At 54.7% G+C, this 24,304-nt stretch overlaps 1 protein-coding gene across 6 annotated transcripts; it reads left to right on the forward strand.

Moving 5' to 3' along the window:
• The first annotated feature begins 168 nt into the window (after positions 1–168).
• XPC (XPC complex subunit, DNA damage recognition and repair factor) lies at positions 169–23,569 on the forward strand. 6 transcript variants are annotated; one of them, XM_086368929.1, is made up of 16 exons: positions 169–346; positions 6,345–6,540; positions 9,428–9,546; positions 12,215–12,338; positions 13,232–13,316; positions 14,115–14,272; positions 14,538–14,658; positions 16,280–16,369; positions 17,153–18,031; positions 18,551–18,711; positions 19,821–19,902; positions 20,716–20,850; positions 20,933–21,102; positions 21,577–21,670; positions 21,996–22,085; positions 22,829–23,569. In XM_086368929.1, exons 1-16 carry the CDS (start codon positions 259–261, stop codon positions 23,033–23,035), a joined length of 2,799 nt encoding a protein of 932 aa, XP_086225055.1. In that variant the 5' UTR covers positions 169–258; the 3' UTR covers positions 23,036–23,569. The 6 variants fall into 6 exon arrangements, with proteins under 6 accessions (XP_086225055.1, XP_086225059.1, XP_086225056.1 ...); XM_086368933.1 differs by having other exon boundaries at positions 20,977–21,102; XM_086368930.1 differs by lacking the exon at positions 22,829–23,569 and adding an exon at positions 22,491–22,750.
• Positions 23,570–24,304: the final 735 nt, after the last annotated feature.

Genomic DNA, 24,304 nt, shown 5'->3' on the forward strand with positions numbered 1-24,304 from the left:
AATATGAGAACCCCCACCCCCGCCTCAGGTCTCTGGAAACGCGAGAACGCAACGCACCGGAAGTAGAAAGGAATCGGTCTTGCGGCTTCTCGCTTCCGGCAGCTGACTTTGGTACTCCGGGGCTGGGGCGGAGTGGGGTGTGGCCTACGCGAGGGGGCGGGGCCGCTGTCGCCCCGCCTCGGGGCGGAGCCAGCTCGCGGGCAGCGTCCGGCGCCGGCGCGGTGCGTCCCTTCCCAGGCGAGTCTGGCCCGGGCAGAGATGGCGCGGAAACGCGCGGCTGGCCGGGGTCCCCGCGGCCAGACGGCCAAGGGCAAAACCAAAGCCCGGCGCAAGGAGGAGGAGGCGGGTGAGAGCAAGGCCGAGCCGGGCTTGAAGGGGAGAGGCTGGAGGAGGGCAGGAGGCAGGCCGGGCGCGGGGAGGGCAAGGCCGGCCTCCCGCGGGTGCGGGTAGGCAATCCTGCGCCCACCTGCGCGTAGGAGACCGGGTCCCGGTGACCGCGGGAGGCAGGCGGCGTGCGCCCGCCCCGGGCCACTCCGACGTCGCTGCGCCTTTGCCCTCCGTGCAGGATGCGCACTGAGCGGTTCCGCCAATCCTGGCCGGACCGCGAGCTCCCCTGCGCAGTCTCTTCCTGCGCCCTGCCGCCCGCAGGGTCAAGTCCGGTCTCCTGGCAGATGCAGAGGGCGAATAGGCAAAAGGCACTGGTTTTGTGCCCCCACGAGACCAGCGGACCCGTACTTAAGAGTGCGGGAGTGTGCTGATCTCCTGAACAGTAGTTGTTCAGTCGCTACGTCCTGCCCGACACTTTGCGACCCCACGGCCTGCAGCACGCCAGGCTTCCTTAACGGTACCTTCAGCTAAATCCCACCCTAGACCCCCAGATTTCGGATCCCAGCCGACTTCTCCACGTGCATATCGAATAGGTTTCTTAAATTTGTCCTGGGCAAACTAAACCTGCCCCTTCCCCACTTATCCCCCCCTCATTGATCACTTCATCACTTGTTAGAACAAACCCCTCTTCTTTACACTGCACACCTCCAGGCCTTCAGCAAGCTCTGTCATTTCCACCTCAGAACCCTGTCTCAAATCTCTCCACTTCTCTTTATTTTCCTGGCCACACCTCCTGCCCAAGCCACCTTCACTTTTCAGTTGAACGACTGCAATCGTCTGTTTACTAACGTTAACCCTAGGGTTAGGGTTAGAGTTCTCCATGCAGCAGCAAGTGATCTTAAGAAAAAAAGGAGATCTTGCCACGCTCCTACTTCAAACGCTCTGGCTTCCACTGCCCTTGGCATAAAATCTAGATTCCTCACACGGCCTACAAGACCCTACATGATTTCGCTGCTGCTCTCTCCTCTCCCAGACAATCTCCTTTTTGGCCTCCTTTGGGTTCCTCAGGCACCCCGCGTTATTTCTCACCTGAGCCTTTGCCTTTGATGTTCCTTCTCCCTTGAATGTTCTTCGCGGCTTTTGCCATGGCTGCCTTCTTTTCCTGCAGGTCTCAACCCAGGCACTCCTTGAGTGTCTTGCCTAAGGTGGTCTTTCCCAGGTACACCTCATCACAGAGGATCTTGGTGATTTAGTTGCTTCCTTTTTGACCTGTCTTAACCAGATAAGCTTATGAAAACATGTCTGTCTTTTTGCTGTATCTCATCTTGTCCTCTCCACTTCTCTGCATATACTAAGTGCAAATAACTTTGTAATGCATGCAGTAGAAGGAATTTCTGGGGTACCTCATATACCTGAGTAGACGATTGGGCCGAATCACTAGTAAGGCCCCCTATGACTCTAGATTGCGTAATTCTGTGATTCTGCAGGGTGGCTGTGAGTTTTCAGTGAGATGGCACATCAGGCTCCCGGCCTGGTCTGGGTGAGGTGATCAGATGGGCTAACTCTATCACTCAGCCCACGCGTAGGCAAGGGGGGCACTCAAGCCCCATTTGCACTCTGCGAGCCAGAGTGCTGCAGTAAGTTTCCAAGGCAGCTTCCGGGAAGAACTGTGGTCTTTGCTGTGGTTTTGGCTGCAGCTGAAATTGATTTGGTGACTCGTCTTTGGTGACTGGTCAGCGTAGTGTATAACAGCACCACAGTGCATGCAAATAAAGCTGATGCTTCGCTGCTTTCAACAGCCATCTCTTTGGCTTCCCATTATAGCTTTGTTTCTATTAGGGCCCCTGTAGTTTCTACATATTCGATCTCAACATTCCTTCGTCGATTTACTCCTTCATCATTAGCTCCTTCAGCAGATACTTACTGAGCACCTGGCTATTTTCAGGCCCAGTTATCGGCACTGGAAGGGTAGCAGTCAACAGGACAGGCAAGGTTCTGCTCTCATGATGCTTGTAATCTTTGGGGAAGGGGAGGTTGGACAAACAAGTTAAAAAGCAAATTCCCATGGTGCCAGGAGCCATGAAGAAGGCAGAGTAGGTCTCTGTAATAAAACTGGCATGGGCACAGGGAAGATGCCGCAGAGTCAGAATCAGTGGCCAAAAAGTCCTGTCCGAGGACACGGTGCTTTCAGCCAATTACTGACTGTAATGAGGGGCCTTTTGTAGGATGTGGGCAGAGGAATCAGTAAGTTTAAAACTCTTAGAAAGGAATGTTTTAGAATTGAGGTGAGAGAAATAACTGGGACCCTTAGGTTGGAGACCAGACTAAGGAGTTTGTATTTTATTCTTACTGCTGTGAGGTGCTGCCGGCAGTTCTAAGCAGGTGGGGTTTTTTGGTTGTTGTTAAATTAGTAGCTGGCTGAGCAAGCCCAGTGGTTAATTCCTGCCCTGCTCAAATAACCAGGTTATATAACAGTGTAGTTCAGTCAGCCCTCCACAGGTTGCACATCTGTGGATTCAAGCAAAGTTCAATCCGAGGTTAGTTAAATCCACAGATTTGGAACCAGGGGATCCAGAACGGACGGCTGACTCTAGCAGACAGCTCTAGATCTTGGAGAGTCTTGGAAAATGGCCTCTTTTTAAATTATAGTTGAGTTATTATAGCATTAGTTCAGATGTACAACAATGATTGGATATTGGATTGTATTCCATATAAGGGCTCCCCTGGTGGCTCAAACAGTAAAGAGTTCACCTGCAATGCAGGAGACCTGGGTTCAATCCCTGGGTCAGGAAGATCCCCTGGAGAATACAGTGGCCACCCACTCCAGTATTCTTGCCTGGAGAATTCTATGGACAGAGAAGCCTGACAGGCTACAGTCCATGGGGTCACAAATCGGACCTGACTGAGCGACTAACACTTTCACACTTAATACTCCATATAAAGTTATTACAAAGGATCGACCATATCCCTGTGTTACACATGACATCCTGGTAATTTACTGACTGTATGCCTGCCACTTGGTGCCTCTTAATCCTCTTCCCCTGTCTTGCCTCTCCCCTACCCCTTTCCCCACTGGTGGCCACTAATTTGTTCTCTGTATCTGTGAGTCTGTTTTTGTTTTATTTGTTCACTTATTTTTTAGATTCCGTATACAAGGGAAAACATGGTGTTTGTCTTTCTCTTTATCACCAAGCATAATATCCTCCATGTTGTTGCGAATGGCAGCATTTCTTTTTTATGACTGATACTTCTGATTCCTTTAGATGGTAGGTTAGGTTGTTGGAGACTTCTCCTGTTTCTGGAGGTGGGGCTGTATTGCTCTAAGCTTCCCTCTTAAAACTGCTTTCGCTGTGTCCTGTAGATTTTGTAAACTTGTGTTTTTATTTTCGCCGTCCTGCGGCATTTCCTGATTTTCTCTACGGTATCGTGAGTCATCGTTGGCTGGTTGCTTTGTGTAGCATCCTGTTTAGTCTCGTGGGTTTGTGCTTCATTTTTCTCCTGTAATTGATTTCTGGTTTCATGCTGTTGTCATCGGAAAAGATACTTAATACCTTTTCAGTCTTGGATTTGTTGGGACTCGTTTTGTGGCTAGCATGCGGTCGATCGATCCTGGAAAAGGTTCCGTGCGCATTTGAAAAGACTGTGTTCTGCTGTTTTGGACACAGTGTCTTGAAGTTACCTATTAAGTTCATCTGGTCCAATGTGTCATTTAAGGCACCGTTAACCTTATTGATTTTTCTTTCTGAATGATCTGTCCGGTAGGTGGGGTGTTGAAGTCGCCTACAATTATTGTATTACTGTCAACTTCTCCCTTTATTTGTGTTAATATTTTCTGCATATATTCAGATGCTTCTATGTTAGGTGCATATATGTTAATCAGTGATATCGTTTTCTTGTATTGAGCCCTTTATCGTTATATAATGTCTTTGTCTATTATTATAGACTTTGTTTTATGGTCTATCTTGCCTGATACGATTGTTGCTGTCTGAGCTATATTTTAGCTTCCATTTGCATGGAATGTCTAGATAATAGCCTCCTTGATACCCTGGCGCATACACAAAACACACAAAGAATTTAGGAAAAGAACGTTACCATGTGTCTACCATCCAGAAACCACCGCCCCTAGACAATACTGTGTTTCTTTCTAGTCTGTGGTAGAAACTCTGCAAACAACTGCACCCTTAGCCTTGCCTCGCGTGTCTTTTTCCTCCGTCTTAAAAGATGACCAGGTTATATCACTGTGTGACTGTACCGTAGTTAATCGTTTAATTACTGTCCATTTAATGGATGGGCGTCCAGACTTTTAAACTTTTGGATACTTTGACTGCTGATACTATAAACTGTCTTTTCATTCACAGTTTGTTCCCCTTGTTCTCACTTTCAACTTCTCTCTTTCTCTATTCAAAGCACAGAAACGCACACCTCTGCCTTTTAACCAACCAAGTTTAGAGAGGAAGAAACAGTACTCCTGAAGCAAATTCCCACCTGCATGTTTACACTAGAAAGTATTTAGCATCTTATTAACAGAGGGCTAAAAATCATTGTAAGATCTAGAAATCCTGGTTTTCAGTATGCCCTACCAAATTGTCAGGTCATAAATAAACTTTTGGCCTTGAAATAAGAAATCTGAAGAAACAGAACTGAATCAGTGATTTTAGCCAGCATTAAAACAAACGCTGCTAAAAAGGTGAAATTTATTAAAATTCAGTTGTTTCTTTTTTAGCTCAAAAAGGGAGAGTCTTTTTCTTCCATGCAAAATTGTATTCTTGGGGACTAAAAATACGTATCCAGGGAGTCAGCAGTTAAAACCATAAATGAAAGGAATGAATTAATTTGACACTTTAGGTTAATATCACAGCTCCTTTTGGAACCTCAAAAAAGGTTAGAGTATTTTTGTTTTGCAATATTAACTGAAGCAGAGTTGTGCAGAGGAAAAAAGATGATTTATTTCAGATTTAAGAGAATTTGCCTGACTATAATAGAAAAATATTTTCCCCTGTTGTATTAATATATTATAACATATGTAATATAGTTATATGTTAAGAAACCATACCCTAGTTGAACTAAAACGAATAGTGTATGGATTTTTTATATTTCCTTTTAACAACATGTTATTATTTTATTTATTAATTATTAATAATGGTTAGTTATTAAAATACAGTTGTTTTTCAATTACTGCTAACTTATTCCAACCTTAAGGCTGCTGAGGGGCTTCCCAGGTGGAGCTAGTGGTAAAGAACGCACCTGCCAATGCAGGAGACATAAGAGACACAGGTTCAATTTCTGGTTCAAAAGATCCCCTGGAGGAGGGCATGGCAACCTACTCCAGTATTCTTGCTTGGAAAATGCCATGGACAGAGGAGCCTGGCAAGCTATAGTCCATGGGATTGCACAGAGTTGGACACGACTGAAATGACTTACACACACAAGCTTGTGTGAGTGACATTTGGGTTAGACTGGATAGATTTCATAAAGTATGTGTTTTGAGTAGCGTTTGGTTTTAAAAGACAGCAGAAGCTTAGATTAGGGGAAATCATTGTTGTTCAGTTGCTCAGTCGTGTCTGACTCTTTGCGGCCCCATGGACTGTAGCACACCAGGCTTCCCTGTCCTTCACACTCAGACGTGTATAAACCTGAAGCTCTGCACTTAGTAGGAGTGGATTATCCCTAATTAGTCTCAGCAGGAAGTAATGAGCAAAGTGGTAACTAGTGGACTGATGCGTTTTCCTTGCTGGACGTGAGGTAAAATTTCAGGTTTGCAGTTGAGGTTTTATGGGTCGTGTGCTGCTGTCTCTATAGCCTTAGGAGGTAGAACAGAGTAACTGATGAAGGAAGCGTGTAGTGTGCAGACCAGCTGGAGGCGGAAGGGGCCGAACGCTGCTTGTTGACCAGATGTGGGATGTTGATGGGTGTCTGGAGAGAGGTTACCAGGGAGGACTTCTGTGACCCTGCACACGAACCTGCAATGTCTCCGCTTTTCCTATGTCCCTCCTCTCGTGTTCCGTGTGGTCATCTAGATGTCTTCGAAGATGAGAAACCGCTAAAGAAGAGCCCTCCCACAAAAGTTTCCCGAGGAAAGCGGAAGAGAGGCTGTGGTGATGCTGGGGGCTCAGCAGATGGTCCAGTGAGAAGGAAGGCGGCCAAGGTTTCCGTGAAATCTGAAGAGCCCCAGGTTATAAAGGATGAAGCCCTCAGCCATGGGGAAGGTTTCAGGTGAGATGGCAGAAAACGTCTTGACCGGGTCCATCAGGGAAGTGTGACCAAGGAAACCTGCTCTTGTTGCTCGTCTCTGGGGTCTGTGGAAAAGGTGGGATCTTTAAACACATCTAGGTGGCGCTCGGGCCGCTGGTAAGACTGGAACAGTCGTGGTGACTGTGTGGGTCACGTCCCAGCCTCTGCAGGTGAGGACCACAGCTTGCAGAGAGTGCGTTACTCACGGCTACACAGCTAGATGGTAGGTCACGTCCCAGCCTCTGCAGGTGAGGACCACAGCTTGCAGAGAGTGCGTTACTCACGGCTACACAGCTAGATGGTAGGTCACGTCCCAGCCTCTGCAGGTGAGGACCACAGCTTGCAGAGAGTGCGTTACTCACGGCTACACAGCTAGATGGTAGGTCACGTCCCAGCCTCTGCAGGTGAGGACCACAGCTTGCAGAGAGTGCGTTACTCACGGCTACACAGCTAGATGGTGGGTCACCTCCCAGCCTCTGCAGGTGAGGACCACAGCTTGCAGAGAGTGCGTTACTCACGGCTACACAGCTAGATGGTAGGTCACGTCCCAGCCTCTGCAGGTGAGGACCACAGCTTGCAGAGAGTGCGTTACTCACGGCTACACAGCTAGATGGTGGGTCACCTCCCAGCCTCTGCAGGTGAGGACCACAGCTTGCAGAGAGTGTGTTACTCACGGCTACACAGCTAGATGGTGGGTCACCTCCCAGCCTCTGCAGGTGAGGACCACAGCTTGCAGAGAGTGCGTTACTCACGGCTACACAGCTAGATGGTGGCAGGAGCCAGGATAAGACGCAGGTCTTCAGCTCCTGGCCCGGTGCTGTTTCTACCACACAGACATTAGGTACTTGAGTCGTTTCCCCGACGTCCCAGCTGCGTCCTGTCCTGCTCCCCTTGGGTTCGCACTGCTCCTGCCCAGCTGGACGCCCCCCTTCAGTCGACACGTGCTCACAGTCTGCTTGCAGCCTGGAAGCGTTCTGCAACCTTGACGATGCAGAACAGAACTCACCTGCCCCTTGGCCCCCTCTCCTCCTCTGGCTTCTTGCTGCATCTCTGAAGAGTGTAACTCACCTGCCTTGTGTTACACTTGCTTGTGTCCAAGCCACACACCCCTGTGAGCTCTCAGACGTCCGTTATATTTACTTGTGTCTCCATCATACCTTCCTGTGAGTGCACAGACGGCTGTTACACTTGCTTGTGTCCAAGCCACACACCCCTGTGAGCTCTCAGACGTCCGTTATATTTAGTTGTGTCTCCATCATAGCCTCCTGTGAGTGCACAGACGCCTGTTACACTTGCTTGTGTCCATGCCGCACACGCCTGTGAGCTCTCAGACGGCCGGAACCACACCGGCTCATCTGTGTATGCCGCTTGGCATCTAGGGCAGGGCCTCTTACAGTGACTGAGCTATTGATAACGTGGTGAACCATGCGTGTAGACCTCGTGATCCCTTGATCATCTGCCTCCGGGGAGTGCTGGGGGAGGGGTGGGGGTGCAGGCAGGAGGGCCAACGGAGAGACCGCAGTCCCCGCTTCACGTCGGAGACCAGCCCTCCCAGTGTTGGCTCTCCCGATCCCCCAGTCCCGGCTGGAGGAGACCAGCCCTCCCAGTGTCGGCTGTCCCGATCCCGCAGTCCCGGCTGGAGGAGACCAGCCCTCCCAGTGTCGGCTCTCCCGATCCCCCAGTCCCGGCTGGAGGAGACCAGCCCTCCCAGTGTCGGCTCTCCCGATCCCCCAGTCCGGGCTGGGAGGTAGCCCAGGACAGGGCAGCTGTGGGAAGGAGCACGGGGTCTCCCGGCATCCCCCAGTCCTGCTGGGAGGTAGCCCAGGACAGGGCAGCTGTGGGAAGGAGCACGGGGGCACGTGGACTCAGCACCGCCATTCGCCTCCTCTTCCCTAAGACTCTTCCTTGCAATGCCACTGAGCTTCCCGCTTCCCGCTCCCACCTGCTGGATTCTTTCTGCAGAGAAGTCCACGTACAGATCAGCCAGGACGCTGCCAGGGAGAGCCCGGCTCCCCTTTTTGCCTCTAGGCTGGGAAGTGACATTTCTCCCACGTTTACTCTTAAGGGGATATTTTTGTTTCTGTGCTTTTGAAAGGAAGCGGCAGGCTAAAAAGGGAATGCCTTGTCTTTTTAGAGCTGCAGTCTGAAGCTTGTTAATTTAAGTATTTGTGCTAAAATCTTGGGTAATATCCTCACTGGACACCATGTGTCAAATCTTACAAAAACTAAAAGTAACTCGGGGCTCTAAAGATGTTTTATGTGTGAACTTGCAGGAATACTAACATGTTGCGTGTGAACAAGCACTGAGTCCTGAGCCGGGGTGTAGCCAGCTGCGCATCTGCAGAGTTCTGTGCCTCCGCTCCCGCCGTCCGTGTTCCTCATGACACACCCCCACGTGCCTAGGAGTTAAATTCTGCCAGCCTCAGTCGCCTTTCATCTTGCCCCTCAGAGGCGGCGAGCGGCAGCGAGTGTAATCCTTCCCTCTTTCTTGCTGGCGTCTGGCTGCACACGTGCGCTCGGGCATCATGGCTTCTCCTTCTGGGCCCTGCATTCTCTTCGTGGTCTCGTCTCCCTTTCCTGTCTGTTTGCAGACGGCTGTTTCCCTTCACACAGCCTCAGGGTGCGGGTTCATCACGCTCCTCCTGTTTCCGAAGACACGTCTAGTGTTAGACCCCTGATCAGAGCCCATCCTGCTGGGAACCCGAGGCCCAGGATAATGCAGGGCGTGAGGCTCAGAGCTCCCAAACCATCTTCAACTAACGGCAGCAGATTCACAGTAAACAGAAGGAGCCTTGAAAGGGGAGCTTAGCTTCCCCACGGCACCGGGACGTGTGCGCTTTCTTCACCTTCTTCTGTGATCTCTGCGCAGGGACTTGCCGAGCGCCCGCAGGAAGGGCCAGCCCCCGGAGAGAGAGGCCGCTGCGGACAAAGGCAGCTGCGAGGGGGACGACGAGGAAGACAGTGAGGAGGACTGGGAAGAAGTGGAAGGTAAATGACCCCCTCTGCTCCCAGAACAGTTCATCCTGTTTGCCTGCTTGGTTCTGTTCGGGGTCATGTCACGGCAGCCCTGTCCTTTTCTTGGAAAACGAGGAAGACAAAGATAAGGTCGCAGTAGGGACTTGCTTCGGTGTAAGGAACAGTTCACGACCAGGGCGCCCCAGAGGGTTGTGCCTTCTCTCCCTGCGGGGCACTCAGTGAGAGATCAGTGAGAGAGGCACGTGCTCGCGCGTGCCTCGGGTCCAGCTTGGCCCCTCGTGCAGCGGTGTGCGCGAGTGCGTCCAGCGGTGCGAGCTGAGCTTGCTCTCGGGACGGTCGGTGAGCGCTGCGCAGCCCCTGTGAGCCGGGTGGCTGTGGGAGAGCGTGACGGGCCTGGCGCATCCCTACTTGCGTAAACAGCGGCCAGGCTCACCGTCCTTAAGCCCACCTTCCTGGCAGGGCTTTTCCTAGCTTTTCCTTTTGAAAGTGTTCAAACCTACAAAGAAATGCAGCCTGGAGTCCAGGCTCTCTTCGCCTCGACGCCCTGACTTGACTGTTGGGCCGTAGGGACCGTGTCTCTCTTTCTGTAACTCTGCTGGTGGGACTACTTACTACGCGAAAGTAAGTCACAGACATCCTGACTCTTCACTGTAATACTTCAGCGTTTATCTCCGGAGAGTAAGGCATTGTCCCACCTGATGAAATACTGTCATCACCTAATCAAGGCCCTGATTACTGTGAGATGATCCGTTATAGCTGCCTTTTTTTCTTGTTTCCGCCCTGCCCACGCCCAGTGCAGGATCTAATCAAGGTATTTGGTTTCTCTAATCTAGAGCAGAGGCTCCACCCACCACAGCAGCAGGATCTTAGTCCCCTGCCCAGGAACTGAACCCGTGCCCCCTGCATGGGAGTGAGGAGCTCTAACCACTGGGACACCAGGGAAGCCCCCGCCCCCGCCCCCGCCTCACTGTTCTGCTTTTCTTTGTTCTTAGTCATTAAGTCCTGCCGACTCTGTGACCCCATGGACAGCAGCTCGCCAGGGTCTCGTGTCCGCGAGTATCTCCTGGAGTTTGCTCCAATTCATAGCACTGTCTTTTTTTTTTTTTTTTTTTTTTCATTTTGGCAGAGTCCTGGCCTCTTGTTCTGTAGAATGTCTCATGTTCTGGTTTATCATGATGGTTAGCTTGTTTGAATGCCCTCCTGCCTGTGCTATGAACCGTGAGTCCAAAGACCTGGTTGCCTTTAGAGTAACCGTTCTTTGGCAGGAATACTGCCGATGATAATGCTCCGTATTATCACCGAGCTCTGCGCCTCGTAGCGCATCCACTAAGAGGCACCTGGCGTTGGGTGGTCCTGCAGGCGATGCTAAGCTCGACCGTGTCTGTGGCCCTGCCTGGCTGTGCCAGTGTAAAGGCTCATTTTCCTTCTGAGTCTCTGTGAAGATCCTGTGCACCAGTCCTTTTCTACTTAATGGTGTCGGTGTGATCTTGACTGAATCAAAGATTATTATAGTGAGCATTGCAAGGTGGCAATGTTTTGATTGTCGTTTCGCATATAATTATTAGCTGACTGATTTGTAAAGCAGAGGTCTCCGTTTTAAGGACTTTTTACTTAGTCATTTCTTTCGGGTATCACTGTGGACGTTAAAATTCAACTACGTCAGCAGTTATCCTCTTTAGCCTTTTGACCTTCAGATTGCCCCCACATTTGGCGAGCAGGAGCCCCTTTAAGCAGCCGCGCTGTGGTGTCTAACGTGGCCTCAGTAGTTTCTGAGAATGTTTTTGTTCTCTGGCACAATAGATATACGGGCGTTCCAGGGTCTCCCTGCGGCAGAGCTGGAATCGGCCCTGTTCATTTTAGTAGGAGCTGGCACACAGGAGCCAGGGTCCCAACACCGGGTGTGCTCACTGCTTCTAGGTCCAGAGCTGCTTTGAAAGGCTTAGCTAATGAAGTTCACTGTTACATTCAGTTCAGCAGAGTTAAGTTCGGCTGGTGACCGACTCTAGTACTCTTGCCTGGAAAATCCCACGGACGGAGGAGCCTGGTAGGCTGCAGTCCATGGGGTCGCAGAGAGTCAGACACGACTGAGCGGCTTCACTTTAACTTTTCACTTTCCTGCACTGGAGAAGGAATTGGCACCCCACTCCAGTGTTCTTGCCTGGAGAATCCCAGGGACGGCGGAGCCTGGTGGGCCGCTGTCTGTGGGGTCACAAAAGAGTTGGACACAACTGATGCGCCTTAGCAGCAGCAGCAGCAGTGTTTACAAGCAGTGTAGCGGAGAAGGAGATGAAAAAGATGCATGCCTCACCATGTACACGTTTACAGTCGAGTCTGAAGTCATACCTCTACAAAGTGAGCTGTGGGCGGACTTTACTGTAATAATACGGAGAGCAAGACACGGCTCCCATGCCCCGGCTTCATGGCCCCAGGGTCTGTGTCTGACTCACCCCCCGTCCCTGTGTCTGTGGATCTTCCCCCAGGGCTGTTGCTCTGGGCGCTCATGCAGGTTAGTGAGACACCTGGACGTGCGCGCTCAGGGCCTCTCCTAGGAACTCGGAGCAGGGGTCTCGACAGTTTCCTGCCTCACTTCCTCCACCCCAGCAGAACCTTGTTGTTGTTCAGTACACTGCCTCTTATAACAATAATTGTTATCATTGATCTAAAAAATTACTGTTGCTAGAAGTTAGTGAGCCCGTGCCGGGTGACGTGGGGGAAAGCGCAGCCTTCTCTGCATCTGCTCTGCCCGTGAAGCCAGTGGAGATAGAGATTGAGACACCGGAGCAGGTGAAGGCCAGAGAAAGAAGGTACGATCAAGCACTTGCTTCTAGATTTCCGTCACGTCTCACCATCGGCAGCTGCTCCCCAGGAAAGCTTTTGGAAAGCACATAGGAGACGTGGGCTGAGTGTCCAGGTTGTCAGGAGCCTTAGGCGAGAGAGCCCTGGGCTCACCTCGAGGACTTGAAGGCGAAACCTTTGTGTCCAGGCGAGCGCAGACGTGCCAGGGGCCGTGCAGGGCGCCTGTTACCGTACTGACTCTTCAGGACAGCGTGTGAGTGAGGGCTGAGGAATGTTTCAGCTGTGAGTGGAGGAGCCCCGATCTGTGTCTGTCAGGCTGATCGGACACCCCAGCTCGTGTCCCGCGGCATCGCAGCAGGGCCTGTGGCAGTGCCCCCCGCGGTTGGGGGCCTCCCCCACTCCTTCCAGGGGTCTCCGGTCCCTCTGCAGCCCCTGGTGGCCTGGCTGTATGCAGTGCATCTCCTGGTAGTTAACTGGTCCTGAGTCTCCCACGTGATAGGCACTTTATCAGGCGTCAAGGAGGTAGATAAAAGAAGTCGTTCAAGAGGTTTTCTTAAAAGGGCTTGGGACAGAGACGAGAGGGATCTTACAGCAGAACAGCGTTGCACAGACAAGCGACGTGTGCTGACTTAACGCCAAGGCAGTGGCCCCAGGAAGTGGGCAGTCGGGGGGTGGGCAGAAGGGAGGTCCTGGGGCAGCCGCTCTGGAGGCCTGGCAGGTGCGGGTCAGGGGAGGGAATGACCTGGGCCAGGGTTTGCGGGCAAGGAGGTGCAGGACGGGCCAGCGGCAGGTCTGCTGGGTAGCGCGGCCTGAGTCATTGCCCCCAAAAGGTGTCGGCGGGGACGGGCGAGTGGGGTCAGGCCTCCCCCTCCACTTCAGGATTGTTCAATGTGCGTTGCAGTGAAAAGATCAAAATGGAGTTTGAGACGTATCTTCGGAGAATGATGAAACGTTTCAGTAAGGAGGTTCACGAGGACACGCACAAGGTAAGGAGGGGCAGGCGGTGGGCAGGCAGACGGGCCGCTCCGACGAGGGGGTGGTGTGTGGGGCACTGGCGCTCCGTCAGCCACGCCTCCGGCTCTCCTGAAGCGAGGTGGGGTGATAAGGGGGTGACAGTGACCTCTGCCCGGGAGGGCACATGAGGTGTCAGCTCAGCACTCCGCTCAGCCAACCGGTAACACTGGGCCTGGCCTCAGCTGAAGGCGCGGCGGCTCCTGACTTCAGCTGGTACTGACTGGACACACACTGAGGCCTTGAGAGGAGCCTGGCGTTGTGGGGAGAGAGACTTGCACAGAGCTTGTCTTCTACTGTTCAAGGCTTTCTGTCTCACAGATGGAACAGGACAGACCTCAGAACAGGGAGACCTAGGATGCAGAGCTAGGGGAGATCAGTGCGGGCCCCAGCAGCTGAGGAAGGCCTCATTTAAGAGAGGGGTCGGGGCGGGTCAGGGGAGGATGGCGCGGGGAGAGGCCGTACTGACGGTCCTTTAGACCCCAGGCTTCCTAACGTTTCATCCACAGATCCTTCAGGATGCACCTCCAAAAGACAAGACCTCTTAGAGAAAGGAAGTTTGTATTTTGCAGCTTTGAGATTTGTCTCTCTGAGGGAAGGAGCATCTAGAGAGAAGAGGGGGTGAAAGACAGAGCCTTGGGAAACGGCAGTGTTAGGAGTTCTACGTTTTTGTATATAGAAATGACGGCAGGTATTTCCTGTCCTCGAAACGTCACTGAATTTGGCAGCCAAACTCCCTCTGGTCTTCAGGCTTCCCATTTCCCTCTTCTCAGGTTCACCTGCTGTGTCTGCTGGCAAACGGCTTCTACCGAAACAGCATCTGCAACCAGCCAGACCTGCAAGCCATTGGCCTCTCCATCATCCCAACGCGCTTCACCAAAGTGCCACCCCGAGACGTGGACGTCTCCTACCTGTCCAACCTGGTGAAATGGTAGGGCCCTGCGGCCTGTCCTGCAGAGCGTAGGGCAGGATTTGGGTCTCAGAGGCTGGGTGCAGGTCAGTCCCACAGACCCTCCTCGAGGGGAAGGTCTGGGCTGGGTCTTCAGGAGTTGGCCAGACAGGCTGGGAAGAGGAGCACGGGGAGGGGGGCTCCTGAGCCCCTCTTGAGGCTCCCCACTGTGGGTTCTGGCCGTAGGAGAACGAGGTTTCTCTTTGCCCTGGCCTCTCACGCAGAGAAGTACCTGGTTTCTCTCCAGGTTCATCGGAACGTTTACAGTGAACGCGGAACTCTCGACCAACGAGCAGGACGGCCTGCAGACGACGCTGGAGCGGAGATTTGCTATTTACTCGGCAAGAAATGACGAGGAGCTGGTCCACGTGAGTGGCGCCCCTGGCAGCAGTGTTCTGTAGGTCTGTGAGCCAACGACAGCAGCGGTCACGTGCCACGCACCAGTCAGGCTGTTTTACAAACACTTCCTTGCTCAGTTCTCATAAGATAAAAACAGGTACCCGAGCTCAGAGAAGCGGAATCACTTCCTTAGGGCCAGTCTAAGCACTGGAGTCAGGACTGGGGCCATCCTGAGCGCTGAAAGCTGCCCCTCTCCGGTCTCCACTCGGCGTCCTGGGGTAAAGCACTTCGTTCGTGGTCAGGTGCCCTACAGTTGTGTACAGTATTCAAAAGTAGTGTCTAAAAGTCCCAAGGAGGGACTTCCCTGGTGGTACAGTGGCTAAGACTTGCATGCTCCCAGTGAAGGGGGCTTGGGTTCGAACCCTGGTCTGGGAACTAGATCCCAGATGCCACAAGTAAGACCAGTGCAGCCATAATAAATAAACATTAAAAAAAAAAAAAAAGGCGTAATGTTGGCTGCAGAAGTCCTTCAAGGGGGTTTCCTCACCATCCACATCGGGCAGTGACCTGGCAGACAGCTGTGCGGCGAGGAGGTTCTGTCCAGGAGCCATGGCGAAGAGCTTCTGTGCACACAGGCTTTGTCACACGCTCACAATCCCCTCAGGTAGAGCTCCGTCTCAGCGAAACACGTAGAAACGTGCTTTTATCCTCGAAGATTCCTGTCAGTGCCTATGCTTGTGTCGGAGCCTCAGATTCTGTTCAGGGAAAGAGACAGACATTTTGTATCTTTATAGAGACCATATGACCAGCATCTTTACTTTCTCTTCTGATGTGGCTTGAAAACGTCTGAGTATCTGGCCAGGAATTGTGCTGTTTAACCACCAGCCAGAGGAGAACAGTGGTATTTCAGTATCATCCTCCCAGACTCTGTTCCTGTGTATCTCTGTACACCTTTTCTTCCTGAAGTTTTATTAAGCAAAAACAATAGTTGTTTTGTTCTGTTTTTTAAGAAAAAGAAGTGAGCAGTTCCATTCACAGTACTGTATAACCACTGCCTATTCCCAAATCCCGTCTGCTGCCCCGGAAGGGAACCCCGTGCCCACCGCACAGCCACTCCATTCCCCGGCCTCCCAGCTCCCCGGTAGCTGGCAGCCACCGGCCTGGGTCTGTCTCTGTGGATTCATAGTTTGGATACTTCATATGTACAGTCAGGCTCATGGTCTGCCACCTCTGCGTTCACAGACTCACTGACTGCCGATCAGACGTCTCCCTACAGGGGTTAAGCCCGCAGAGGTGGGACCTGAGGGTACAGAGCGCCGGCTGCTGTACCCTGCTGTGGGGCGGCATCATAGGCTCTGGAGTGCAAGCGGGTCCTGGGAGTGGTCCTTGCAGGTAGCCAAGGGACAGCTCCGTGCGACCTTCCATGTCTGGCTCCTTTGACTTGCAGTGTCTTCAGGGGTCACTCACCACACAGGATCACTCCAGTCCTTACTTCTCCCGAGGACAAGCATGTTGCTCTTTCTCATTGTAGATATCTCTGCTGCTTCTCCGGGCCCTGCACCTCCCTACCCGCGTCAGGGTTCACTCACCACACGGGATTTCTCCAGTCCTTCCTCCCAAGGACGAACGTGTTGTTCTTTCTCATTGTAGATATTTCTGCTGCTTCTCCGGGCCCTGCATCTCCCTACCCGCCTCGTACTGTCTCTGCAGCCAGTTCCTCTGAAGTTATCAGCAGAGAAGGTGACGTTCCCGGGCCTTCCAGAGGAAAGGCTGGGTGGTCAGGGAGGAGTGAGAAATTACCTGAGACTTAAACAGATCTGCTCCTGAGACTGCTTTTAAAGGCTTCCTCCGAGTGGGCCTGGCTCAGGCGCTGTGCAGGGAAGCTCTGTGCAGGGCGGGCATCCAGCAGCCTGGGCTTTGCGTGTGCAGAGGGGCCTGCGGGCCGGGCTCCTTGGTGCTCTCGTTTCTGGTCTGTGAATGGTACAGTAAAGAGGTCCTCGTCCTCCTCAGTGTTGTGGGGTGAGGATGGGGAGCCTCTGAACTCTGCCGTCACCCAGGAAGGGGGGTGAACGCTGCTCCTTGGGGGTGCTGGCACTGTCTGAAATTTGGTCCAGAAGTCAAGTTTTAATAATTTCTGAATTCTTAATAATGCGATTTTCCTTGAAAAGTGCCTTATGTGTAAGATGGGTACTCCTGCTGAGGAAACTGAAACTCAGCAGTGACATGATTTATCCAAATCACATAAAACTAAGATGCAGAAGTGGAATGTGAACCCGAGTTTGTCTGTTCCCACATCCTGTGCTCACTTTACAGTGAGAAGAATCAGACTGTGGGCTCCTTTCGGGTGCTGTAGAATTTAGTAAATGCTTTCTCACCCCCGCTGGAGGGCAGCCAGCCCGTCACTGAGCTGGGGACCTCTCGTGTAGGCTGGCGCTCCAGCGGGACTTAGGCCTGTTAGATGGCAGAATCTTTATCGTATCATTAGCTAAAGATAAAAAGCAGAAATTTCCTGTTCTGTTTAAGGGAAAGAAACCTTGCAAGGAAAGATCCACAGAGGCGCCTGGGGGCTCCTCAGAAGCTGCCAGCCACGCTCCTGGAAAGCCCAGCGGAGGAAGCGGAGGAGAGCACGCGTCTTCTGGGGGCGCTGGTGGGGCCCGTGCCAGAGGGAAGGGGGGCAAGGCGGCCGCAGGCAGGAGGCCGCGGGGGGAGTCCCCGTCCAGCGGGGAGGACGCGGGCCAGGCTCGGGGGCAGAGGCGGGGGACCCAGAGGCGAGCGCAGGCCCGGAGGCGGCGGGTGGCCGCCAAGGTGTCCTACAAGGAGGAGAGCGGGAGTGACGCAGCCAGCAGTGGCTCTGACTTTGAGCCTTCCAGCGAGGACAGCTGCCTCCCGTCCGACGAGGATTCCGAGCCCGGCCTGCCGAGGCCGCGGAGGGCCCCCGCCCCTCAGAGGACGAAGGCGGGGTCCAAGAGCAGGTCCAAGTCCCAGCACGGAAGCCGCGGTCTGCGCCCTGGCTTCGTAGAAGCATCGGCGAGCGCTGCGGGCAGTAAGCCGAAGGGAGGCAAGAAGCCGTCAGCGGACGGCGGGAAGGCAGGCAGACAGGGAGCGGCCGGCGTGGACCAGTGGCTGGAGGTGTTCTTGGAGCGCGAGGAGAAGTGGGTGTGTGTGGACTGCGTGCACGGTGTGGTGGGCCAGCCCCTGACCTGCTACCAGTATGCCACCAAGCCCGTGACCTACGTCGTGGGCATCGACGGCGCCGGCTGCGTGCGCGACGTCACGCAGAGGTACGACCCCGCCTGGCTGACAGCGACCCGCAAGAGCCGCGTGGACGCTGCCTGGTGGGCGGAGACCCTGCGCCCCTACCGGAGCCCGCTGGTGGACAGGGAGCAGCGGGAGGATCAGGAGGTAAGGACCGGGCGTAGCGCCGGGCCCGCGCTGAGGGGTTCGGAGTGTTGCCTCAGTTAATGGTCAGAGCGGCTGGGGCGCTCTAAATCAAGCTGGGGTAATTGCAGCCTTGATTTCACCAGCTGCACATTGAGGCTCTGAGAGAGGAGCGGACTTGGTATTGGAACCCAGGTTGCTCTGGCTCCAAAGCCTGTGTTCTTGCAGTCATTGCCCGGTTAGAAATGTGAAGATTGATGTAAGTCAGGTAAGTCGTCCCAAGTAAAAGAGGAAGACACTCAGTGTAGCCCCCGCTCAGCGTGCGCCCGCGCACAGCACCCAGGACTCAGCTCCCAGGAGGAGTGCGGAGGGCTGAGGAGGTGCCTTGTCGGTTGCGGGGCGCGCCCAGAGCTCGCTCTTGCCTGGAGAATCCCATGGACAGAGGACCCTGTCGGGCTACATACAGTCTGTGGGGTCGCAAAGAGTCAGACAGGACTAAGCACGCGTGTAGCACACTCGGCAGTCTCTGTCTGACTTTTGCAGTTTCAGGCGAAGCACCTGGACCAGCCTCTGCCCACCGTCATCGGCACGTATAAGAACCACCCTCTCTACGCTCTCAAGAGGCACCTCCTCAAGTATGAGGCCATTTACCCTGAGACGGCCGCTGTTCTCGGGTACTGCCGCGGGGAGGCCGTCTACTCCAGGTGAGGAGCCGCCCAGTGGGGCTCGCGGCCTTCCGAGGGCAGGGAGATGAGTTTGACTGCGCATGCGTGCCGTGTGCAGCGGCGGGGGTGGGACGTGGGGGAGTGTGTAACAGCCTAAAGCCTGAAAGTTAAAACCACAGGGATTAAAAGATCGGGGGCAGGCCGATCTTATAGGAGGAAAAATAAGTAGGGCGGGTAAGGTTTATATGGGCAATTAAAAAAAAAAAAAAACAAACCCCAAAACTGAAGTCAAACGAACACATAAAAGGAAGGAGTAAAGGGTTTATAGTGAAAATTAAAATCACTGGATATTTTAAAAGGTATAGAGTTTCAGCCTGGGAGGATGAGAAGTTCAGGCGACGATGGTGGTGATGGTTAGGTAACAGTGTCACTGAGCTACAGGCCTGAAGATGGTTCAGGTGGTAAATTGTATGTTACGTGTGTCTTTTCTGCAGTAAAGAGAAATTGCCAAAGAGGAAGGATAAATAAACATGGAAAATGAGCGTAAAATACATGTAGTTATAACTGAACAAAGCTTTAATAACATGAGTAAAACATAACAACCAGAAGAAGACATTTAAGAAATGGTAATAGGAAATAAGTGACTTTTTAAGAATATTGACCTACAAGACCAAAAAATAGAGGATGTTCTTGGTAAATGGGGAAAGAAAGGCAAAAAAGGAAACTTCGGGAAATGCACAGGAGTAGGTGATTCAAGTGCCCTGCCTGGGAGCTACCTCCTGCGGGTGAACCCTGAGGGGTTAGGGTCTGTGTGGGAGCTCCCTGTCCCCTGCCTGGTCAGGGGCCCCCGCCGCCACCTAGACACTTGTTCCTCTCTTTCTCTATCTGGGGTTGAGCAGCCGACTAAACCCTAAGGCAGCGGGGACACACCTGACCTGCACGGCTGGGGCTCTCTGCCCCCCAACCCAGCTGCCAGGACCTCCCCGTGGAAGGAGGTGCTGTGTGCGGCCGTTGGGGTTGGGGTCTGAGTGGACACGTCCCCCACAAGATGGCAGGCCGTGGGCCTCCCCAGGGCCCTGGGCGAGGCAGCGGGGCGCTCGGTGCTTCGGTGGGTGTGAGCAGTCCTCTGTCTCCCGCCCGCTCCTCAGGGACTGTGTGCACACGCTGCACTCCAGGGACACGTGGCTGAAACAGGCGCGTGTGGTGCGGCTCGGAGAAGTGCCCTACAAGGTGAGAGCCGCGGGACGGGAGGCGGCCGCGCCCCGGGGCAGGGGAAGAGCGTGGGCACGTGGGAGAGCGGGGCGGGAAAGCAGCCCTCCGACCCCCGGCGTGTGCCTGAGGCCCTGGGGTCAGATCTGTGTCCTCTGCGTGTTCAGAGAGGCCATAGCCCCGCTTAGTGTGGACACGCCCACACCAGCTCTCTGCGGTCTCTGCTGAGCCTTGGAGTTGGCATCACACGTGAATTTTACAGACAGGAAAGCAGGAGCTGAGAAAGGGCAGCTTGTCCGAGGCCTGAGCTAGCGAGACAGCGGCCCCAGGGCCCTGCCCTGGCCTCAGTGCTACACCGGGTCGGTCGACTGCCCAGAGACGTGTGAATTCAGCACAGATCGCAAGGCTGGGATGGGACACGGGGCCCAGTTCAGCCAGCAGAGGACAGTGTGGGCAGTCGTGAGCCACGGGCGCTTCTGAGAGATCCCTGGGAGGAGCCCTTTGGGTTGTTGAGACCTGGGGAGCTGGGCCGGGTAGGGGGCCTCTGGTTTGTGGGAAGGGATTGAGGCACAGGGAGCGGGTCACGGCCCAAAGCAGGCCTGTCGCTCACCAGCCGTGGAAACATCTCAAGTCCACTGTCCCCTTCAGTGATGGACACAGTTTAAGGCCGTGACGGGGGTGAACTACTCACACCTCCTAGATTGCTCACCTCTTAATACGGGGTGATGCTAATGACGCACCCACCTCCGGGCCTGCGGGAAAGGGTGTACTGAGCTCAGTACCCAGTGCGCTGGGAGCGCGTGGTGTGAGCGGTGGCTACTCCCTCTGGTGTAGATGGTGAAAGGCTACTCCAACCGGGCCCGGAGAGCCCGCCAGGCCGAGCCGCAGCTGCACGACTACAACGACCTGGGCCTGTTTGGCAGGTGGCAGACCGAGGAGTACCAGCCGCCGGTGGCCGTGGACGGGAAGGTAAGGAGGGCCGTGTCCGCGGGGGCCGGGACCAGGCCGCCTCCCTCTGCAGCTGGCTGGACCTGGGCGCCTGCCTCCGCAGGTGCCCCGGAACGAGTTTGGGAACGTGTACCTGTTCCTGCCCAGCATGATGCCCGTGGGCTGCATCCAGTTGAACCTGCCCAACCTGCACCGCGTGGCCCGGAAGCTGAACATCGACTGCGCGCAGGCCGTCACTGGCTTCGATTTCCACAAAGGCTACTGCCATCCCATGTGTGTGAGGGGCATGCCACCGAGGCGGGGAGGCAGGGCGGCAGGCTGGCGTGGGGGCGAGGCCCCGGCTCTTACTTTCAGGGTTTTCCTCTGGATTTGCAGGATCAGCCTTGATCCTTGACCTTTTCACACTTTCCCTCTGGGGCTTCTGTCCAGAGGCTGCAAAGCCGGTGAAACCAGCACCCTGAGGTGCCAGGTTAAACACTGTTCTGAGGGCGCTCAGGGTGACCGAGCAGCATGCTTCCTGGCTGGTGGCCTTGGCCTGTTCCCGCGGTGGAGGAAGAGAGGGGAGGGTCCATCGCCCCGCTTTCCGCCCGGGTGGTGTCTGCCAGCAGCCCTGGCCAGGACGGTGGGCCACCGGCCAGGGAGTCCTTCAGGGCCCGAGTGCTTAGGGCTGGCCGGCTGTCCCCACGGCGGGGAGCAGAGAGGCCAGAGCAGGCGCGGGCTCAAGGACCACGTGTGCTGACCCCGCAGAACCGACGGCTACGTGGTCTGCGAGGAGTACAGAGACGTGCTCCTGACCGCCTGGGAGAACGAGCAGGCGCTCATAGAGAAGAAGGAGAAGGAGGTGAGCGGGCGGCCGGGGGCACACAGGGCGGGGCTGCCCCCCGGGCCGCCTGCACCACGGCTGCGAGGAGCGGGGAGCCGGGCCTCGCATGCTTTCCGCTTCCGACTGCCTCCTAAAGGGATCTGCTGTGGTCCAGGGCCCCCCCATTGTCCCCAAAACACCTCAGAACTGGTACCGGTTAAGGAGAGGGGTTTGGCTTTGGTGCCTCTCCTGTGTATTGCTTCATGAGGCATAGACCAAGCGGCTCTGCCGACCCGCTGTGTCCCCTGTATCTGTTCCTGAATGGCCGTGCTTAGCATCTCCCATTCTCTGTCCGCCTCTGCAGAAGAGGGAGAAGCGGGCTCTGGGGAACTGGAAGCTGCTGGTCAAAGGGCTGCTGATCCGGGAGCGGCTGAAGCTTCGCTACGGGGCCCAGGTCAGTGTGGTCCCCGGAGGCTGACGCGCCCAGGGAAGGGCCGCAGACCTGTGTCTCCTGGGCCGTGTCCTGTCCGTGTTGAGAAAGGTGTCCTGGAGTCAGGCCGTGGGCCCTGCCCCGTCTACACAGGGTGCCCGCCGTGGGCTGGACCCGGTGCTGAGCCCACTTGGGCGGACAGGTGTCTGCACCTCCTGGCCTCATACTGCCCCTGGGGCTGCGACCACCCCCCCAGGCCCGCCCGCCCCCAGTGCTCATTCAGGCCCTTCTGCAGCACTGTGGCCCCTAAGGGCTCCCGTGGGGGCACAGTCACACGGAGTGGTGCATCAGTGCCGGGTCAGACGTGGAGACGTGCTCTGGCAGCATCTGACCACCCCCCCGCCCCACCTGCATCTGCTCCCTCCTCAGATCCCTGATGCCCCCTCTCCCAGCTCTGTGTTCCCATGGGCTCCTTCCTCCTGCCCGAGCTTTCTGCCCCTGCCTCCCCGGACTCGAGGCCTCCAGGGCTGCTCCCTCGGAACATCCGACACTGACTGTTAGTGCTCTAAGTATTTGGGCACTTTTTTGGTTCAAAACCCAGGCAATCAGTGCAGCGCGCCACTGGCAGTCACCTGCTGGGTTGGCGCAGCTCCCTGCAGGCAGTCCCTTGGCCTTGGCCCCCGCATCCCAGGGCCATGCTCCTGGACGCGTGGGCTTCCTGACGCCACCGCTTCTCCTGTCTCCCCCGCCCTGGCCCGGCCCCCCAGAGTGAGGCAGCCGCTCCCCACACGGATGTGGGAGGCGGGCTCTCATCAGATGAGGAGGAGGGGACCAGCTCTCAAGCAGAAGCGGCCAGGATCCTAGCGGCCTCCTGGCCCCAAAACCGAGAGGCTGAGAAGCCAAAGTGCCCCAGGAAGACCAGGAGAGAGAAGAAGGAAGCGGCTGCCCACCTGTTCCCGTTTGAGAAGCTGTGACGCGACCAGTCACCTCCTTGGCGGCTCGGCTCTGCCCCAGACTCTGCTCCGGGGCAGAGTCCTCCTGCGTCCACACTCGAGCCGCTGCAGATGGCTCAGGCCCGGCCTCGGGGGGCCCCTTGCTCCTCAGGCAGCTCCCTGACGCTGTGTGCAGGCGGAGCGGGTCAGCGCAGGCCCCCTCAGGCGATACTGCTGCCTGCTTTGCCAGGAACACTTCAGGGCAGCAGAGGACTAGAACGAAGAGCCACAACAGGAAAAACAACGAGACTTGCACATTACTAAGAGGCTTCCCCGGTGGCACTGGTGGCAAAGAACCCGCCTGGCACTGCAGAGACGAGAGAGACACATGTTTGGTCCTCGGGTCAAGAAGATCCCCGGAGGAGGGCGTGACTTAAAAGTTAGGAAGAATGGATCAGTGTTTAACCAGATTTTATTCATTATTGGATCCACGTATAAAGCCCTGAACACTGTAGATGTTTAGGAGAAATAACTTTTGTAACATTTTGAGAAAAAAATAAAGCATTTATCTAAAAAGGCTTGGCTCTACATCTTTCAGATTTTGCATCAGCTAAGGAAACCTGGGTGACAGTGCTGTGTACACAGGTCGGTTGTGTTCAGTCGCTCAGTCGTCGACTCTGTGACCCCACAGACTGCAGCACGCCAGGCTCCCCTGTCCTTCACTGTCTCCCGGAGCTTGTTCAAACTCTTGTCCATTGAGTCAGTGATGCCATCTAACCATCTCATCCTCCGTTGCCCCCTTTTGACTTCAATCTTCCCCAGCATCAGGGTCTTATCCAGTGAGTTGGCTCTTCGCAGCAGGTGGCCAGAGTCTTGGAGCTTCAGCCTCAGTCCTTCTAATGAACAGTCAGGGTTGATTTCCTTTAGGGCTGACTGGCGTGGCTCACAGCTCCACAAGTCTGGTCCATGAAGCAGGTACACAGATCAGGACTACATTAAAGATCGGAGTTTGTTTTCCCGCAGGCTGAGAACGTAGCGTTACAGAGGAATATTTTTCTGTTTAGTTGAGGAGGTATTACTTAATCTTGATAGTAGCCATTAAAAATCAGAGTCTGTTTTATCCAAGGGAAACAAACAAAACCCTCTGGAGTGTGACTCATGTGGCAGGAACTGGCAGGAAGGCTCTTGTTGAGAAACACGGGGAGTTGCCGTGGAAACCACTAGCTGTGGCACTTTCTGAGTCAGAGCTTGGTCTCGCCCTCCTGCAGGTGAGCGCCCTGTTTTCTGGGAGTGGAGTCGAGCACTGCCCGC

Source organism: Bos grunniens, chromosome 22 (assembly GCF_055505025.1).
Source record: "Bos grunniens cultivar Pamir isolate PY7600 chromosome 22, Bosgru_T2T1.0, whole genome shotgun sequence".
NCBI lineage: Eukaryota > Metazoa > Chordata > Mammalia > Artiodactyla > Bovidae > Bos > Bos grunniens.

Bases quoted from the DNA above. Each gene is read 5' to 3' on its own strand.
- XPC (XM_086368929.1), top strand. From the start codon at position 259: ATGGCGCGGAAACGCGCGGCTGGCCGGGGTCCCCGCGGCCAGACGGCC. The intron at 20,851-20,932 runs GTAAGGAGGGCC...CTGCCTCCGCAG, and splicing joins CGGTGGCCGTGGACGGGAAG to GTGCCCCGGAACGAGTTTGG. The intron at 21,103-21,576 runs GTGTGTGAGGGG...CTGACCCCGCAG, and splicing joins AAAGGCTACTGCCATCCCAT to AACCGACGGCTACGTGGTCT.